The sequence below is a fragment of the Talpa europaea genome (assembly GCF_964194135.1).
Source record: "Talpa europaea genome assembly, chromosome: 7".
In the NCBI taxonomy this organism is placed as follows: domain Eukaryota; kingdom Metazoa; phylum Chordata; class Mammalia; order Eulipotyphla; family Talpidae; genus Talpa; species Talpa europaea.
This window is the reverse complement of record NC_140074.1, coordinates 86,187,491-86,208,431: the sequence shown is the minus strand read 5'-3', so window position 1 is coordinate 86,208,431 and position 20,941 is coordinate 86,187,491. Positions and strand designations below refer to the sequence as shown.

General features: G+C 39.5%; 1 protein-coding gene across 1 annotated transcript in view; it reads left to right on the top strand.

Annotated features, from left to right (window-relative positions):
- The window catches only part of YWHAE (tyrosine 3-monooxygenase/tryptophan 5-monooxygenase activation protein epsilon), a gene marked incomplete at its 5' end in the record, with an annotated part of 40,108 nt that extends 34,252 nt beyond the window's left edge, over nucleotides 1-5,856 (top strand). Inside the window, 2 exons of the mRNA XM_084236155.1 lie at nucleotides 706-842; nucleotides 5,512-5,856. Of these exons, the coding sequence (XP_084092281.1) occupies nucleotides 706-842; nucleotides 5,512-5,564 (190 nt within the window). The 3' untranslated portion in view covers nucleotides 5,565-5,856. The remainder of the gene's footprint in view (nucleotides 1-705; nucleotides 843-5,511) is intronic.
- Between the last annotated feature and the right edge of the window lie 15,085 nt (nucleotides 5,857-20,941).

The window sequence follows — 20,941 nt, the reverse complement described above, 5'->3', positions numbered from 1 at the left end:
CAGGCAGCTTCGCAACCCAGCGCTCAACCACTGTGCCACTCGGGGGGCCCCCAATTTACTTTTGAATTTAGTCTTAAATGAACCCATGTTGTGCTCTTTTTCCATCTGTTAAGATTTTATTTCCCTATTTGCCATCTTAAATACCACTGTCTTCTACTTTTATAAGTTATTTACATGTCATTTCTCTATCTTGATGTTTTAAGTTGATTGTGAACTCATGTTTCTTACCATAAGTGTCCAGCAGCGATTTGTGTGTAGTTAATAAATGTATATTTTATTTCTTGTTAATTATGGTAAATGGCTTATATGGTCATATTGACAGGGGTTTTATGTTAAGACATTGCCTAAAGATTTTTTTTGGCAATAAAACTTTAAATGAATGACCTGAACAAACATGGAAATACTTTAATTATGTGTATATTTTGTTGGTGATTTAGGGTAGAGTTTGGTCTGTGTATTTTATTTACCGATAGGCTTGTTTGAAAGCATAAAGAAGTGTACTACTTTAAAAGTTCCTTTAGCACCAAAGTTGCTAAATTACAGAGTTAATTGGAAAGTTCATTTCCATTAGTTACATATTTGCTTTTCCTTTATAGTAGTGCTTACTACTAGTTATTTATTGTCATTATTGCATATTGAAGAAAAGATTGATATCTACTTTGTGATATATCTTACTGTTTTTGGGTTTGATTTTTAAAAATACAGGTTGGCAAAAGCAGCTTTTGATGATGCAATTGCAGAACTGGATACGCTGAGTGAAGAAAGCTATAAGGACTCTACACTTATCATGCAGTTGTTACGTGATAATCTGACACTATGGACTTCAGACATGCAGGGTGATGGTAAGTAAACTGCAATTAACTATTTCTTTTTCCATCGTTGGATCTTTTTATTTGTAGAAATTCCTTGATATATCTTTACATTAAGCTTCAAGTTTGGACTCACAATCTGTCCTAGAATTTTAACTACTGTCTTTATAGAAAATGGTACTAACAGTACAGTTTGGTATTTTGAACTATGAGATGATAAAAGACCTGTTTGGAAAAAGAAAATCTCTTACTATTCCAAGATTTTAAAGTTTTGCCTCTAATTTATATTATTTGCTAAGCTGAGTATACCTCTTACAGCGTTTTGAAGGTTGGGAACAAGAAAAATAGAAGGGAGAGCAAAACAATTCATTTTATCTTCATATTAAATTGTAGGAGTCTGAGGTTAATTGTATTTGAATGTCATAATCATGGCTTTGGTTGAGTGTATCCTAATGTTAAAATTAGATGATAGCAATAGATTTTTATAAAGTATCATCTTTGTAAGGAAAGATGACTTCTAACAACTTCTAAAAAAGGAAGTTGTTTATCTTTGGATTCTGTAGAACAAATGGAATGTCCTGCTTTAGAACACATGCAATTTATTTTTTAGAGCTTCAGTTTTAAACAGTTGCCAGAGTATTTTATAAAACTTAGTCTTATAATAGAGGAGGGACATTTTTAATGTTCAAAATGTTAAAGCCCAAATATGTCTCATTTTTGTTGATTTTTTTCCTTTTCTTCTTTTTTTTTTTAAGATTTGTTTCTTTAGGCATACAAGAGCTGGGGTACAGGCCGGAGGTGTGGGGATGGGGGAGAGGATTCACCAGAGACAGTGGGGAACAGGACAGGCAGATCAGCTGAAGTACACTGCTGAGGGGGAGCAGAGGGCGAGTCAGTAGAGGTCTGCCGCGCCATGTGGGTAGCTCCCTAGCCGGCCGGGGATAGCTTCACAGATAGCATTTTAACCCCTTGTGCTCCCAGGGAGGCCCTGATTTTTTTTTCAAGGAGATTTTTAGACTGTCCATTCCACAAGGTCATTGAAAAGGGGGAGTATAAGCTTGCTTGATGTTTTGATTGGTGGAGAGGATGCTGTGGAGAATGGAAACAAAATGTCAGTTTCAGCTGGCGACCATTTCAGTGGTATACCCAGCTAAAGCATATGTTGCAGTGTTTGAGGCTAGCTTTGTATTCTGTTGGTCAAACCAACATGCTGTACTGGTTTTGGAGGCATTATATGAAAGTGTTTCACAAAATGAGTAATAGGACATATATGTTGTCAGTTTCTTACTCTAGAGGGAGTCAGATTTTTTACTTTTCTTGGGTTTTGTATTAAAGTGAGAATTAAGTGACTAGGTTTAAAATTCACTAGTTCCCTGAAGTATTTGGATATTTGACCAGGAGTGGCATAAGATATGTAGCACATGTGATCTGCTTGTACACTTTCCCAACAAAGCCAGTTGGAGCTACAAAATACTTTTTAACGATAGTATCCCTGGCAAGTACTACCAGTTAGTGAGACTCAAAACCAATTTATCATCTCTGAACTAATGACTTAAGGTTCCTTCTAGTTTTAAAATACTTTTGTTTTCTAACAATTACTACTAAGAAGAATCACCAAACAGCTGTGGTCTCTTCACAGTCCCCCCAACACAGAGAAGACTAATATCTCTGCCTGTTTGAGGGAGATAAAAGGAAAGCATGTGGAGAGTTGGTAAGCGGTATTGACCTAAGTAAGCTGTATCTGACCTCTGGGTACATTTTTTTTTGAGGTGAAAATAACTGAGAAAGTGACCTAGGTTGAGATGCCTCCCCTTGCCCCTCTAACCCCTTTTTGACCCCTTTTAAAAGAATTATTCCTTTATCGTTACTTATTTTGCCTCGAGGAACTGGGTATGTATAGGCCTGGGGTGCAGGGGGTGAGAGAAGTCACCAGAGACAGAATGGGGAGTGGAACAGGCAGATCTACTGAAATACACTGCTGAGGGGAGCAGCTGGTGAGATAGGGGAGGTCTGCTGTGCCATGTGGGTCAGCTCCCTGGCCGGGGATGGAACTTGTGCTACAGTGGCTGCATATATAGCTTTATAGTGCTGAGACTTAACCCCTTGAGTTACCAGGGAGGCCCCCTGAAAATGGGATATTTTTTAATTATTTAGGGTCTCATATTTGCGTAGGTTCTCTGTATAAAGATGTTTTTATAACTTTAATATAGATTTCTCAGTGAAATCCAATTCTTTAATCACTTTGTAAGTTGAATGGTTTGAGCTGAAACACTAATTTTCATTTAAGATCTTTGTCATAAAATATTTGCAATTAGGATACAATTTAACAGTGAAAATTCCAGTTTCTTGCCATTTTAGTAAAAGTAAAAAATCTAGATTTATATATTGTTGGTGGGGCCTTAAAAGTTTTGCTTAAAAGTATAGTATTACATGTTTAATTAAATTGGTTTTTATGACTTGGAATTAATGCTCATACAGAAGGTTTGCTGTCATGGAATTGACAGTTTTCTAGGATGTTACCTGCATTTAAAGAGTTAATTGGTAATTGTCTTTTTTATTTTACTACCAAAAATGGTGTCACAGAACATTTCAATGGGGGGTTTCGAAAAGAAGAAATACGTGGTTCACCAGCTTTTATTGACATACATTTGTGCTTTTAACTGGGAACTATGTTATTGTTTGGCCCAGTAAGTTGAAATGTAATTCTTTAAAGGGATTGGCACTTTTTCTTATCACATTCTTGCTGTTTTTCTCTTTACCTATGACTGTTTTCTTACACAAGCCCATAGAGAGAGGAAGTATGTCTTCTCTAACATGCTCCCCTTCTCCCCCAAATCTCTAAACATTGGACAAAGAAATACATATCCAAGGAAATCTTTTTTTCCCTTCTCTATACCTTTTGAGAGGATTTTATTTCATCCTCTATAAGGAGAAAAGAACAGATTTCTTAGAGTGAGACTTGTAGAAAGTAAAATAACCATAATCTTGACTCCTCCAAATCATTGATGTTTTCCTTTGTCCTGCTTTCTTGGTTTATTTTTCTTGTGATGTTGCTTTCATATGATTGTTCTCCCTCCCTTTCTCGCTGCAATATAGATTCCTAAAGGAAAATCCAACTCTTTCCTAAAAATTCTACTTTGTAAGTCATTATCATGGCACAGTGAATTCTGCATTTAGTTTTGGTTCTTCACTAATCATGCCTGCATATCATCATCCTGTTGCTTACAAAAGTGCTTGTTCAACATTCCAGGATGTGAAACATTCTAAGACATAATATGTATGATCTGCTGCTACCCCTGTCTACCTCTGTTTGGGTGTGACGTATAGCTGATATTTTTGTGCCAAAGTTACTTGGAACTTTTGGCAAATTTAATGGTTGCTTCTGAGTGGATTAGTGTGTGCTCTGTTAATTATATTTTGGCAGTGTATTGCTCTTAAAAATGAGAGTGAATGTTCCTATCATTTTCTAAGTTTGAACACTTTGTTCTTTGGGAAACAATTTGGTGGTCTATCAATTCTTTCCTCAGTAAGTGGTTATTCTTGTCTTTCTTTGGATGTCTTTTTCAGTATACAAGTCAAAATCTTTATGTACCTGATAGTCACATTTTAATGTCAAGTATTTTTTCACTAAAGAAAATTTTTCAATGACTAAGGTCATCTTTATTTAACTGTTATTGCCATGGCAGCATTTATCATCTTTGATACCAAGGTCTTTAAGACTTTAAAAGCATTCCTCAGGATAAATGCTTTGTCGGTAGGTAGCCAATTTTGTCCATCCTAAGTAATTTTATAAGTAATATTAAAGGATGGTCTTGAACTGTCAAATGGTGATTGTTGGATTAATTAAATATTGATTTAAAATTATAACTAGGAATTTTTATATAAGTGGTTTATTAAGGCAGAAAAGATTGTAACTTACATTTTTATTTTTTAGCAAAAGCTTGCATGTTTCTTATTATGGCTGACTTATTTAATGCTTAATAAAAGTTATTTCAATGAATAGGCTGGCTTTCTGTTGCATGTCATAATGCAGTTGACACTCCTCAGGCTAATCATGTTCAAAGGGTAAAGAAAAATGGCATGAGAGAACTGGTCTAAATGCCCTTTTTTAATAACCTCAGTGGTCTGCTTTACTTTGAGTATCATTTCTCACTCTGGAGTGAGAATTTTGCATGTGCTTTGGTGTGACTTGCCAAGGTAAAATGTAAATACTCATTTGCAAACGCCAAAACTCAGCTTCCTTCAAAATGGTGTAACTTCTTTGGAGCATTTTATTGCTCAGTTCTCTTTATGGCACGTTTCTGATATTAAGCCTATGGGAAAATATACTTGTTTCTTGAAGAGATGAGGTTATTGAGAAGAGTATTTTGACCCAAGGTACACATGAAAGCTTGACAGGCATTTTAATAGTATTGTTACTTTGGCTGTCTAAGAGCTTACTTAGCTTAAAAAAGTTTTTACTATGCATCAGTGTTGTTTTTTTTTCCCCATCCTTACTATTGACCATTCAGGACCTGGATTCAGCAGCACCTCTTGATTTAGACATCTTTGGTGTCAAGAACAATAGAAGTCCATTGCCTGTCTGTGTTTATTAATACCTATTGTAGCAACATAAGGAATCCTTATGCTTGGATTGATACCTTTTTGATCACAACATTTAATTTAGTTGGTAAGAAATAATTTATGTCATTCTTCTTTGCAGGTGAAGAGCAGAATAAAGAAGCGCTGCAGGATGTGGAAGATGAAAATCAGTGAGACATAAAAGCCAACAAGAGAAACCATCTCTGACCACCCCACTCCTTCCCATCCCATTCCCCTTGGAAATTCCCCCATTGTCACTGAGAACCACCAAATCTGACTTTTACATTTGGTCTCAGAATTTAGGTTCCCACCCTGTTGGTTTTTTTTTAAAAACAGTTTTCAAAAGTTCTTAAAGGCAAGAGTGAATTTCTGTGGATTTTACTGGTCCCAGCTTTTAGGTTCTTTAAGACACTAACAGGACTGCATAGAGGCTTTTTCAGCATTACTGTATTGTCTCCTGCCAGATGTGGCAAGATCACATAGAAATGGGAATTACATTTGAAAGCCATTAGACTTCTAAGTGATATAAGCATCTAAGAGAGGTTAATCACACTATAGAGGCATATGTGGTATCATTTTTCCTTTTTCTAATTGTTTAAATCGAGTTTTATACCAATGTTTAAAATTAATTGGGTCTTAGCTTAAAGGTTGTTTGGGGAGTTTGTTGTAATGGTTTTCCTGTAAAAAGTGTTTCAAACTCTGCTGAAATGTTGCTGAAAAGCATGGTGCTGGTAACAGTTCAACAATCCGTGGCTGCTCATTCTTGCCTACTTTTACTCTCCCTCTGAAGCAGGTTAGCATTGAAGGTGGTATGGAAAAGCCTGCATGCGTGTTCAATTCTTTGTTTCTTCTCCTTCCCTCTCCCCTAGGGTCCTCCCCTCCCCTCCTTCGCTCGCTCAACCTCTTTTGTTCAGTATGTGTAACTTGAAGCTAATTTGTACTACTGGATATCTGACTGGAGCCACAGATACAGAATCTGTATTGTTCTTACTGAAACACAGCATGGAATTAACATTAAACTTAAATAAAACAAACCTAAATTAAAAATGCCAAACATTATTGCGCCTCCATCCTTTATCCTAAAATAAAATCTCTAGTCCAAAAACATTGATGATACTGTTTGCCTGAATGTGAAAAGATCTTTTTTCCTTCCATAAATCATTTGTTTTTCAAAGATGATGTATTTTTTGGGGGGAGAAGTTTACTGTAACCTGCTTGTGAAGAACTCTTCAGTGGTCCAAGTCAATGCATTTCGTAGCTTGTCCTCTAAACCAGGTAACAACATGTTATTTTAATCATTAAAGTACAACATGCATTTAATTTAATACAAAGTGTAATTATGGATTATTTTCTAGCATGGAATTTTGAGTTGTATAAGCTGAATGTGTCAGAATAATTGTTCTTTGGCTGAGGTTACCCCCCCACCCCTACTATCACTAGCAGGGGCAGAGAATAATAATTAAATTCATTCTCAGTAATACATGTACACAGAGTAAAATAATAGTACAGTGGTTACCAGAAACAGTGTGTTTAGATAGTCTATATAGTTATGTGTGTAGACATTTAGTTAATAAAGACCATTCTGTGGCAGGTATTTATGACTGCCTAACATTAATGTACTTAGATTTTTAAACCAGTTGACTGCATTTGGACTTTCAGATTGTTTAAGCCTTGCTGTGGTGCTACAGTAATACTCTGTAGTGGTCTCTACTTAAATGCCTACTTGTGTATCTGTGTGTTACATTTCTAGATTTCTTGTGTCAGAAAACATTTTCAACTGGTAAATACGGTCTTCTCCATAAGGGTGGTTATACTTTATAGCTTCATCAGCAGTGTATGAGAATACCAACTTTATCACCACTTTAAACTTGTTGCTAAATGTTGACACCAAAAGTATATTCTGTGCTCTTGGTCTTGATAGTGAAGATTTAGAAAATTAAGTCCTTGTAGTATATGTTGTTAACATTTATAAATATATGGGTAGTTGGAGATGATTGTATATAAATCATCCTCTCTCCACATGGAACCACCTGCAAGAGATCTAAAGTTCAATTTTTTTCCCCACAACAAATTGTTCAGGTGTTTGCAGCATAGTGATCCAAAGCTGAAGGAATTTATAAAATTGTGGTGGTTCTAAGTGGTTTAGGAAAACCGCTAATGGGATATAGAGTTTTATAGGCTGTTCCCACACTAAATCATGTATGGCTGGATTTGATAATACACAAACACAAAGTAGGTGCTAATGTTTTCCCAAAATTGTCTGATTTGAGGTGATTCTGTAAGTTAGGTTGTCTACTGAGTTTTTTGTTGAAAGGTTCGTTAGTTTGATGTGTAGATTACTTTCTTAGATGTGTTCAGGAGACTAGAGGCTTGAGCATTTATTTTCAAGGATGAGTCAGTCTTGGTGTGGAGGAAAAATTACTGCTTGAAAACAATGGAGGCACTTATGGGAGTGAAGATTGGTACAGGTCGTGAGATCCTTACCAAAGCGTGTACGACAGGCAAAACAGAAATGTGACAACCTGTAAGGACTTTTCATTCCTAGTCCTGTATCTGTGGGTATGAGAGGTGGAGTTAATCCTTTTCAGCTCTTGCTTTAAGTCAGTTGATTTCAATAGGAATGAGCTACCACTACAACTTAAATGCAGTTTATGTTTTAATTACACTTACGCATACTTGCTTTAAAAAAGTTGTAAGTCCAAAGGATTTCTAAAATGTTATGGGCCACCAGTAAACTGGTATATATCCATTTGTGGGTTCTGGGTTGGATGACCAGAAATGCAAGTCACCTAAATCTTGCTAGGAAGAGGAGCATGAATTGAATTGGATTCTAAGGGGAAGTTGATGGAACAAATGCAAATGCATTGATTACCACTTGAGAGTCTATGTGATTGGACAGTAGAGAGTGAGCATGCTAAAAAGTTGAGATAAAGGTGAATCTTTGTTTTGAAAATTGTAACCATAGTTCACAGGAATCACTGGTAAAATTCTAAGATGGAGCAAGGGATCTTGGTTTTTAGAAAAAGTGGTTATACTGAATCTACCCCCCGAACACCAAAATCAATCCCTATTCTTGTTTTTTTTTTGCATTACAAAGACTTCTAATTGTTGATAGTAATTAATATTTACCTAATGTTTAGTATCAACTATATACCAGGCTCTGTTCACTAAACAGTATTTGCAATCTAATGCAAAGGTTCCCAATAATTAGGTGAGTTTTCACTTGTATTTTGCAAATAGGAAAACTGGGATATGGGAAATTGAGGAGCTTGTGCAAAGTTAATGTCTAGTAATATCCAAACAGGATTCAAAAGTTTTTATGACTGAAGTCAGCATACTCAAAACTGCTATGTTTCCTGTCTTTACTATTTATTAAGTTTTTTTTTTTTTTAGAAAGTAAGTCCATTTATTTTTTTTTTTAAAGATTTATTTTTATTTATTTATACAAGCACTGGGTACAGTCAGAATCGCGGGAGGGTGAGAGAATTCACCAGAGCCAGAGCGGGGAGCAGATCAGGCAGAAGGACCGAAGCACACTGCTGAGGGGAGCAGCGGGCGGCAGGAGAGGTCTACGCGCCATGTGGGACCCTCCTCCGGTGGCCGGGGAGCAGCCGGGAATCGAACCGGCGCTGCAGAGGCTGCGGGCAGCTTCCCAACCCAGCGCTCAACCGCTGTGCCACCGGGGAAGCCCTTATTAAGTCTTAATTAAAATATTTTTCTCTTTTAAAGTGATGGTTTAGAAATATATTCGGATATTTCTGAGATTAGCATGTTTTATAATTGATGTCTTCAAAAGCTATTATTCATAATATAGAGGAAATTATGATATATTTAGGGTACTTGGGTTGCTGTTTGAAAAGAGAATGTCTTACTGTTTAAATAGTTACGGCAATTTTTTTAAAAATCGCTAGCTTACTAAACTAGCACTTTGAAAGTAACTTTTTTTTTTCTTTAAACATTGGCGCACCATTTCCACTGTTAAAGAGTTTAGCTTGGGCAAGTAGAGCCAAAAACCACATAGGTAACTGGTGATGATTATTGTCAAGTTGCCTTAGTACTGTGACTTAATTTCTAGGAGAGTCTAAGTCTTGATACTTTAAGGTCTAACTTATTCCCCCATTTGTGGGGGAACATTATTTCTAAAATATATTTACTGCTTGTAAAGAAACGTGCCTGTACTATCAATTACTGCTTTGGTACTCTTGTGGCATTAATTTACTGTGCCATGCTGTAGGAACAATCCCGGTGTGTGTAAGGTAGAAAATAGTTGAAAAGACCTTTGCTTTTCAGACTTTCTTCCCTTACATAATTGAAATTAAAAATACAACTGTCCAACCTAGGTGGTATGAATCATTTCCACAGACTTTCCCAGTCTAAAGCTGTCTTTTCAATTGTGCTGAAACTATCAGCTTTCTTGCTTCTATTATATTTTGAGTCTTCAGTCAAGACCCGTTTTTGGCATTTAAAGTTTTGGTGCAATATGGTTGTGGTACGGCCTATTTTAACATCTAAGGCATTTGTCCATTGATGGCATGGTGAAGCTGTAGTAACAGACCACAAGAGCTGAATTCGCTCAGAATTTGCTTTCAACAAAATTCTAGAAACAAAAATTTTTTTTTATACAGTCAACCTTGTTTATGAAGGAAATAAAAGCCAAAAACATTGAAGAGATCCAGTGTTACCATTTGGGTATAAAGGTAATACATAATTCAAACGTGTACAGCATAATTTCCACAAATTAGCCACGAGAATAGGATCAGTATCCTAGAAGAGTACATCATGGCCCCTTGGTCATTAATTACTCTTACTCTTGAAACTGAAACCAGTATCTTGATGCCATTGATCCGTTTCGCCTGTTTTTGAATTTGGTATAAATGGAATCATAAATGTACCTTATTTTCCCTTATGTTTGCGAGAGTACGTATAATTTCCTGTTTTCATGGCAGTATGGTACTTTGTCACATTAGTGTGCCATTATATAGTCAGTGGGTGGATGTAAACTATTTTCAATTTTTGGATGTTGTAAATTATTGTCGTTTGGTATATGCATGTGTGCTTTAAAATGTTGCATATATAAGAATGGAGTTAGTCATAGGGAAAACATTCAGTTTTAGAAGTGGTACTTTTAGTTTTCTGCATTCTTAGTGGCATGTTTGGTATTGGTCACTCATTTTAGTTGTCTCCTGGTGGGCATGTAGTGGTGTCTCTCTGGATTTGTATCTTCTGATGACAACTGAAATTGAGCACTATAAAACATGTTTATTGACATTTGGGTAGCCTCTCGTTAAATACCCACTTTCGCCTGTGTTTCTATTGGATTGTCATTTTCTGGATTTATTGGAAGCCTTTATAGGGTATAGGGAGTAGAGTGTTTTCATGATTGTTACTGCCCTTTTCTTCCATTCTGCGCCCTGCCTTTTAATTTTTTTTTTTTTTTTTTTTTGGTGAACAGGAATTGTCAATTTTAGTAAAGTTCAATTTATTCCTATGTTTTAAGGTAAGTGTTTATGTGTCTGTCCTATTTTAAGAAATACTTGCTCACCCCAAGACCATTAATCTCTTGTTTCATTTTCTAGAAGGAAGCATTGTTTGACCTGTCATATTTATATCTCGAATCTATTTTGTGCATGATAATGGGGAGATGTTTGAAGTAGCACTTTTCCATATGGATATTAAATTGACTCAAACCCATTTATTGTTCCATTGGTCTACTTGTTCTAATGCTGGTATAACACTGTAGATTGAAGATAATTGTTTATCTTGTAGTGTAAGTCCAATTTTCTTGTTGCTTTTCATGATTGTGTTATTTTTGACCTTGCATTTACATACACATTTTATAGTCAGTTTCAATTTTAATAGAATGGCATAAACAAAATCCTGAGAATTTTATTGAATATAAACTTGGGGAAAATTAGTATCTTTATACCATTGTGTCTGTTAATTCATGATATAGTATATTTGTCCATTTATTTATATCTTTAAAAAATATGGTTTGTAGTTTTCTATATAGAGGCCTGGAATCTTTCATTGTATTTCTAGGTTTTGGTTTTTTTCCCATGTTATTTTGAGGGTATTTAAACTGTCATTTCCAAATTGTTTTACAGTAAACATTGATTATTGTATATTGACCTTGTTTTCTGTGACCTTGCTGAATTAATTTATTCTAACAGTTTGATGTGGATTGTAGGACAGTTGATACAAATGAAAGTTTTATGCATCCTTTTTGTGTGTGCTCACAAATATATGTAAAATATGTTCATTTCATCATCATAATGACAAATTAGAAATAATCTAAATGCCCTTCCGTCATGGCACATCCTTACTACATATACTGTGTTGCTGTTAAAAAAGGTTGTAGTTAACAATTTTCGGCTAGTACAGATTTCCTGCATGCAGTGTTAAAGGAGAAAAGATAACGTGCATAATCTTATATGGGTAAAACAGGAAAAAGCTGTGTTTGTACCTGCTTATCTTTAGAAAAATTCTGAAAGGTAAAACTTATGAAAGGCTTTGTTACGGTACAATTGCTATGTAAAAGTTAAGTATTTGTATATAAACTATATAGTTTGATAAATTTTGGCATATGTATGCACCTGTGAAATCAAGATAGTACAGTCTCTCAAAAGTTTCCTTTGTTTTAGCTTGTAATTTCCTTCCTCCATCCCCAAGCAACCACTAATCTGCTTTCTGTTATTTTACATTAGTTTGCATTTTCTAGAGTTTTCTGTACGTGGTATTCCTCAAAGGGTATTTTCAAAGTATATGTTCTTTTAGGGGTTGTGTCTGGCTTCTTCCAGCATAGTTTTGAGATTCATCTGTGTTGCTTGTATCAGTAGTTTGTTAATTTCTTAATTACTGTGAAGTACTCCTTTGTTATGCTAAACCATAATTCACCTATTGATGGACATTTGGGTTTCCAGTTTTTGTTATGAATAAAGCTGATATAAATGTGCGCAAGTCTTTATATGGGCATATATGACCTTTTTTTTTTGTTTCATAGGAATGGAGTGGTTGCATAGGACAGTAGGTGTGTATTTAGCTTTCGAAGAAATGGTCAAACTTTCAAAGTGTTTGTACTGTTTTACATTCCACGCTAAGTGGAATGTTCCTCCAAGTCCTCACCAGCACTTGGTATGATCAGTCTTTTTTGCTAGTACAGATGAGTAAATGCATTGTTATACAGGGGAAAAGTAAGAGAACGTGCATAATCATATAAGTAAAACAGGAGAAATATTCTGTATTTGTGCCTGCCTATTTTTTTAAATATTTAATAGGTACATAGTGGCATCTCAGTGCTTTTAATTTGTATTTTGCTAATGACTACTAATGTTGAGCATCTTTTTATGTGTATATCTGCTTCCTGTATATCTTCTCTGGGGAAGTGCCTTTAAATATTGAGTCTTGAAATCCATGAACAAGGTATGTAAAATAGGTTGTGCCTTGTTTGATTTCAGCAGTATTTTGTTCTGTGCAGTGAGAGATCTGTCACTTTTTTTGGGTCAGATTTATTAATTATTTAATAATCTTTGATGTTTTTGTCAATACTAGCTTTTTAATTTCAAGTTCAGATTGCTTATTGCTAGTATATAGAAATACAGTTGATTTTTGTGTATTGACCTTACATACTGCAACGTTGCTAAACTCATTCTAGTTTTGTTTTTTAGTAGATTTCATCAGATTGTCTTCATGAATACTAATGTCTGAATTTAAGCTTTGTCTTCTTTTTTTCTCCCATCTGGAGACTTTGTTAGTCTGATTGCTCTGACAGAACCCATCCAGTACATTGTTGAATAGAAATGGTAAGGGTGGATATCCTTGATCTTATATGGGGAAAAGCATTCTATCTTTCACCATTAAGTATGACGTTATTTTTATAGATGCCTGATGTCAGATTGAGGAGTTTACTTCTAATCCTAGTTTGCTGAGAATTTTTGACAGGAATGGAAGTTGAATTTGTCAAATCTTTTCCTACATCTATTAAGATGATAGGGGTTTTCTTTTTTACCTTGTTAATACAGTGAAGTGTGTTGATTGCTTTTTGAGTTTATTCCTGGATACCTGGGATAAACTCTAGTTATGTATTATCCTTTGAAAATACTTGGTTTGCTATGACTTTGTTTTCAATTTATTCATTTTGCATTCAATTATGAATCCAGGCCTGAAAGTTGTGGGTAGTGAAAGAAAGGTTAATAGCACCAAAAGGTTTTCTTCAACATGTGATACGAAAGGACAAAATAGAGAAGTTGACATCATTCATAATCTTGAAGAAAGAGTGGGAAAAAACAGTAAATATAAAAGATTAGTTAAAAAATCTAAAAATGTTTAAGGCAAAAATTATAACCAGACTCTCGAGTTCATAGACACATCATGAATCCATTTAATTGTAAGTTTCTTAAATTTTATTTGATGTGATAAAACATTAATTCTAAATAGACCTTGAAACGGCTATATCTAGGGCAATCACTATAAAAGCAATGCAAAGAGATATAACCCAGAATCTGTAGAAAGACTGAAAAATGTTCAATTCAGGAAGGCAGAGGAGGCTAAATGTATCTGTGCTGCCAATCTCAATGAGAAGTTTGGAGCTCAGCAAGATCTAATTCTGATAGTTGGGAACTTTTGAATTTTGATGGCTGTAAACTTTTCTCAGCCTTGTTAATACTGCAAATGAATCCTTTAAGAATTCATGCAGATTAGACCATGTTATACTTTGAAATACTTTTAATACTAAAGTATTAAAAATATATCAATATATAATGTATTAATATATCAATATACTATATAATATAATCAATAATAGTAAACTTTGCAGACTGAACTATTTCAGCTGCCATCTACTCCCATTGATACAGAATTTTCAGCTTAATTTTAGCCACGTAAGTGCCTGATAAAAGTTTTTTCTTTTAAATTTATTTTATTTATGCATGCAAGATCTGGGGTGTAGGCTCAAAGTACGGGGGTGAGAGTATTCACCAGAGACAGAATGGGGAGCAGAACAGGTGGATCTACTGAAATACACTGCTGAGGGGAGCAGTGGGTGAGACAGTAGAGGCCTGTTGTGCCATGTGGGTCAGCTCCCTGGCCTGAGGTCATACTCATGCTGCAGTGGCAGGTGATCGCTTGATAATGCTGAGACTTGAACCCCTGTGCCACCAGGGAGGCCCAAGTGCCTGATAAAATTTTACAACCTTCAGAGGAACTTAGCAAAATATGGCATCTCATCAAATGCCATCATTCATAACAATCCAAATATAATCCAAAATTACTCAGCCTATAAAGAAACAAGACTGAGAGACCCATGAGGATCAATGGGGGTTGTCCCTTAGATGACCCACATATGTAATTTTGTTGTCATTGTAATACCCCCCGTCTAGCAAATAAGTATTTTTTCAGAATCTCACCGATAATACTGTTAAACCACTTGTCATCAGCCACGATGCCCATGCTGTCTAGGATCTTGATGTCCTTGGCCTTGAGAAGAGGCATCACCCCTGAGGGCAGCCAGCAGGTAGGAGGTGACAGCATATCTTGGTGGTGGCACATCTTGGTGTAGTGGCTTCATGCATGTGACCTCAGCGGTGTCGGCAATGGAAAAGGGTGGTTTGTAAGACATGGTTGGCCCGGTATGCCTTGCCCGAAGCTGTGGTTTTACTATGTCATCTGAACCCTTGCTTTTGACCCAAGGTGTAGAGTTACAACCTGAACTGATTCATCTCCTGAGAGATGAACTAAGCTAAACTAAGAGTCAGAAAATGTTCTTAGGTAGTGGTGGAGCACCTAGCTACAAGGCTACCACTTTGGATCATTTATGTGCTTGGGAATAAGCTGAGAAAGTGAGTGTGCTAGGAGGGGCAGGGAGGGTGTGGTTTACATGGTGGTAGACAGGAAAATCCAAACACACAAACCTTGGCATCTCATTTGTTTTTGTCTTTCCCATAATGTAGTTTATTGTTTCAGTTAGTTCTGGGAAGCCATAAAGCTTGCCCCAGTTCCACATCTCCAGGTAAGTTGTCTGTGGCCAGGGGACACGGTATTGGTGGTGTTTCAATTTTAATTTTTTTTTTTTTTATAGAGGCATGCTTTATTTGTTTTGCTGGTTGGTTTGTTTGTTTTGTTTATACATGCACTGGGTACAGTCAGAAGCGCGGGAGGGTGAGAGAATTCACCAGAGCCAGAGCGGGGAGCAGAGCAGGCAGAAGGACCGAAGTACACTGCTGAGGGGAGCAGCGGGCGGCAGGAGAGGTCTGCGCGCCATGTGGGATCCTCCTCTGGTGGCCGGGGAGCAGCCGGGGATCGAACCGGCGCCGCAGAGGCCGCGGGCAGCTTCGCAACCTAGCGCTCAACCGCTGCGCCACCAGGGAGGCCCATTGGTGGTGTTTCAGATGGAAGCCTGTTGGGGAAAGATGAGCACTATATTCGTTGAAGACATGAGAGCAGGGGCCCTAAAGGAGAGCCCTGGAAAATCTTTCCTGGTAGAGTGGTATCCTGCTAGTTCTGGGTGCTTGGGGGTGAATGGGACTGAACCTTCAAGGGATCTGGAGTCTTCCATTAGGCCTGGAACACCATCTGCTTCCACTATAATGGTATAGCAGTGAAAAGGAAGGAGTTCTGTAGCTATTAATACTAGGGTTCAAATCCCATCGCTGCCCCTTAATTACCCTTGAACATAGTCCTCCGTTTTCCCATCTGTCAAATGGGTACGTAAACCGGTATCCCAATTAATGAGAATTAGATGAATACAGCACTTAAAGCAGTCTGTATGTCTTTTTTTTTTTTTTAATTTTTTTTTTCAATTTATGCAAACAAGAACTGGGGTCTAGGCCAGAGGTGCAGGGGGTGAGAGGACTCACCAGAGACAGAATGGGAAGCAGAATAGGTGGTCCTACTGAAATACACTGCTGAGGGGAGCAGAGGGTGAGACAGGAGAGTTCTGTTGCGCCATATGGTTCAGCTCCCTGGTCAGGGATCAAACTCAGGCCTCAGTGGCTGGTGTTAATAGTGCTGACTTTAACCCCTGTACCGCCAGAGAGGCCCAAATTATCTCTTTTTACCCTTGTGTGCATTGCTTTGTGGTGGATGTGTTGGGTTGGTCATCCTGGGCTACCACTTCAGCTGGGGCTCTGTGCAGCAGTGTGTGACTGGCCTTCCTGACATCCTAATTGCCTTTCAGTCTCTTCCCTGGCCTCATTCCTCTCCTCAGTCTCTCTCAGCCTCTCTCAGCCTGCCTTCTGTTTGTTTCCTGACCCCTCCCCGTTCTTTCTTTTTTTTAAAGATTTATTTATGCATACATGAACTGGGGTACAGGCCAGAGGTAGGGGGGGAATGAGAGGATTCACCAAAGATAGAGTGGGGAACGAACAGGCAGATTGACTGAAATACACTGCTGAGGGGAGCAGTGGGCAAGCCAGGAGAGGTCTGCTGCACCATATGGTTTGCTCCTTGGCCAGCCGGGGATCAAACTTGTGCTGCAGCGGCTGGGGATCGCTTCATAGGTTGCCACCAGGGAGGCCCATTTCTTCCTTTCTTTACACAGGATAACCCTATGGTACCTGGGGTCGGGGGTGTGGGGGCCTTTCTCATCTGTCCCCTATCAGTTTTCTGGCATGTAGGAGTCTTGTGCACAGTCATCTGGGTTTGGATGAGTGTGCACAGCATCATTATATGCTCAAGGCACATAGATTTGGTTCCTTTCAAACAATGCCCATGTTGGCAGATTTCATCCATTCATTAATACAGTGTAAGCACAGGTTTACTCTATTCAGGTTTAGGCCCGGGTTACTGGGGTAAATAAGATGTGGCCTCTACTCTTCCTGAAGGTTAGTGAGGGGAGAAAGGAATAAGCAAATACACAAGGTGATTTTGATGATAAAGTGCTGTGAAGAAAAGAAAGGTGACTAAGGTTTTCAGAATAGCTCTCACAAATAGCAGACACAAGTGAAAACCTAGATGATCAGATAGCACCAAAACAGCAGGCAGGTGGGGTCTTTGTCAAGAAATAAAATCTGACTTTCGTGAATGTAAGCAGAAGAGGAATGTACGGGCAGGGCATCGGTAGTTTAGATAGTAGGGGCAGGAGACTTGGAAAATTAGGCCAGCACAAAGGCAATTGTTAAGGAAGGCTGGAAGCCAGACCTTAGCCAGAGAGTCATGCCACAGTAGACCATTGTTAGTGTCCAGCCACTATTTTGGATACTGGATACCATTTGTGCCATGAGTCCTGAACCCATTGGCACACTATCACCAGAGGGGCCTCCAAACTGGGCTTGGTCTGCCCAGGGCTGCATGTTTGTTCTCTGCCTGTTAGAACTGAAGTCTGCTCCCATCTCAGAGTGAAAGCCGTAATCCCCCACATGTTCTGTTCTTCCAATCCTTCATCTACTGCCCTTCCCTTGTCCTACCCTGCTATGGCTGCATTGACTCCTATTCCTCAGTTGTGCCAAGCCTGCCCCCATGGTCCTCTGGGAGCACGGTTTCCTTTACCTGCAACACTTCCCCAGATATCCCCACAGATCTCTTCCTTACCTGTGCCAGACCCACTCTGGAAGCCCCCTCAGCCTTCCTATGTAAGCACAGTCTCCCACTTACCTGATATCCTTATGCCCTTTTTACTCCTTGTTATCTTTGAACATACTGTTTGTCTTGTTGGAGGAATTCGCCCCAGGGGGCCTAGTATTAATACCAGTTACTAGTATTAATACCAGGTATTAATACTGTCTACATACTGTCTACCTGGTATTAATACTCCACAGTTTGGAGGAGTGGGGGATAGCAGGGGTGCATGCTGAACCTGGTGTAGAATATCTTGGAGCGCTGTAAGTTGAATCCTATTTGTCACAGTTATTTGTGATTCTGCACAAATAACGCCTCTTAGCTTCAGTCTTACCATCCAGAATGGGGAACCTGCCTCAAATGGATTCTTAGTAAAGAGTAAATAAGAGAATGTGCTAGGCCCTAGTGGCCATTCTCTTCTATCCACCCACTCAAATTTGTTAAAATAAGCCCCCCAAGCCAGTATGAACGCAACGAACGCATTTACTTTGGATTATGTCATTATAAATATTAACAAGTAAGACTTAAAAATGACACTTTCGGGTACAAAAATTGTGTGTGGAGCTGCAGTTTAAGGACAGTTTCTGCAGCCATCACATGGTAGCAAAACGGTGTTAAGCAGTGCACGAGTCTGCGTCAACGACAGCCAGAGTCCATGCATTGGGAGGTTCTCTCGGTTGGAGAAGGAACAAAGGGCGGGGCATGCACGGGCCGGGAGGTGCAGTTCCTCGCTCTCGCCACTAGAGGACAGGAGGTGACCGCTTTCAGGTTTGGAAGACGGGCCCGTCAGGGTTGGCTAGTTAGTGGCGATGGGCAGGGTGAAAGGTGGATGCAGCGCATTGGATGACCCCCTGGTTTCTGGCACCGGACTTTGGAATAACTTCTTTTCTTGGTGTCCAATTTCCCATCTTTGTGGGATTGATGGGTCAGCAAAAAAAGATGCCAGTTTGGGGTCAAAGGCAGAGCTGATATCAGAGAGCTTTTTTTTTTTTTTTTTTTAACAGAGACAATCTGCAAGGTGTACGGAACAGTGCCAGGGTCCTGGTGAAGGTTGTTATACTGGGGCTGTGTGTGCACAACCTCCAGTTGGGTGGACTGGCTGTCTAAAAGACCCTCTCCCCGTTCTGTCCTTGGGATTGGGTTGGGCCACCTTTTAGGACCAAGTCTACTTTGCACAGCCTTGGGCAGTAGAGCACCCTGTAATGGGTGCCAGGGAAGTACCAGGAAACCTGGGTTGTCTCAGCTGGGCCTGTATAGGCCCCATCACTTGCTGGGGCTCAGTTTCTCTAATAAGGAAGTTGTACAGGGGGAGGCACACATCCCTTTCTAGCTTTGCCACAGGAATATGTCCATGTCTTCATAGAATGGAAGCTCCTCTCCAAAAGATGGCCTCTAAAAGGCAAATCTAAGATACCAAGAGCTCACCCAGACACAAGGTCGCGCAAAAATATTCCCTCTTTTCACTTGAAGTCTGTACAAGCTCTCCCATTCCAGCTCCATCAAGGCAAGGCCTGAGCCACACGCACCTCTGGGTGAGTCCTAAGTGGCATGAATGATTTCAAAGCCATCTAGAGGATGAGGCAGCAGGATAGTGAAGAGACCCCACTTCCATCATGCACCAAAGCTTACCAAGCTCTCGTCTGAGTATCTCTGCTCAGCCCCTGGCTGGAGGGAGGGGGAGGGCAAGTTTCAGCCCCTAGACAACCAGTGGATGTGGCAGTTAAGAGGACATGGGCTTGAGTCTTGGTTTACCTCTTCCAGCTTTAATCTTAGTTTCTTCATCTGTAAATAGGGATGACAAACGCACTTCACAGTGTAGTGAAGATTCATTGCCACCACATGTAATTGCAAAGGCTTAAAGAGAAAAACCAAGGCTCCATGACCACTGAAAGTCACCAGGTATTGTGGGGGGCTAGAGTCTTGTTTTTCCTGCAAACTGGGAAAGGGCTGATGGGCACTTGGTGGGATTTGCGTCATCACCCCAGGCCTCAGATGGTGATGTGCTTTGTGTTTGCAGCAGAAGGTCCAACTTTTCCCCCGTGCATCTACTATTACTAGCATTGGCTTGGGTAGGAACCACACAGGGGTGACCCCCAAACAGCTAACAGGACCTCACATATGTCTGATGTATGAGCTTAGCACCCTACTTCCCTGGAAGTGAGGTGTCTAGAGCTCTGGGCTGGGGGTGGGCAGGGGCCATGGAGCTTTGTCTGTCTCAACTGTAGTAGGGCTGGAAGGCCTTGGGCAGGTCACTTTACCTCTCTGGAGCTCTGTTTTCCATCAGTGAAGTGTTGGGGTCAACACAGAAATTCCTAGGTTCTGCATGTGTTCATTCAGCCTTCCCGAAGGCCGCTTGGTCGGCAGTTGAAGTGTGGGGCTTTATGCTTGGTCCGAGGATTCTGAAGTCCTTAACCCCTTCCCAGAGACTGACCTGAGGTTCAGCTAGGCTCACATACCTCCCCAGAAGTAAGGTCCCGGACTGCTGCCAAGTACTCCTGAAAAGCCATCGGTGGTCCAGTAACCATGGGCAACCACCTGAGTCCCCCTAATACCTAGCCCTGAACTCAGATGGGCCCAGGCAGGGGGAGGGCGGGAGAGAGGGAGGTCAGGAAGGACAAGGAGAGCTGTTTGTTTCCATGTATAAGGGACCCTTTTCTCTATTACAGCTGACCTGATGCTTTCGCTGGGAAGGAGGCAGAATCCATTCTCCAGCCTCTTCGGGACGAGAGCTCAAAGGTGGGGCAGCTAGGGCTAGGACCAAACTTGACTCGGTACCAACATTAGCTTCTCCATCACACTTCACATACCCTATGGCCCCACCATAAGCTCAGCTGCTCTGACAGCCAGGGGTGGGGTCTAGGCAAGGCCGGGTGCCATTGCCACTGGGCCCCCCTCCTGTTGTAACAAATCTGGCTTCTGAGCTTCTTGTACCTACCCCTTTGGACCCTGGGTCTCAAAGGGTCCCTGACATCACCTTTTCCCCCTTTAGGTCCTGTAACTGA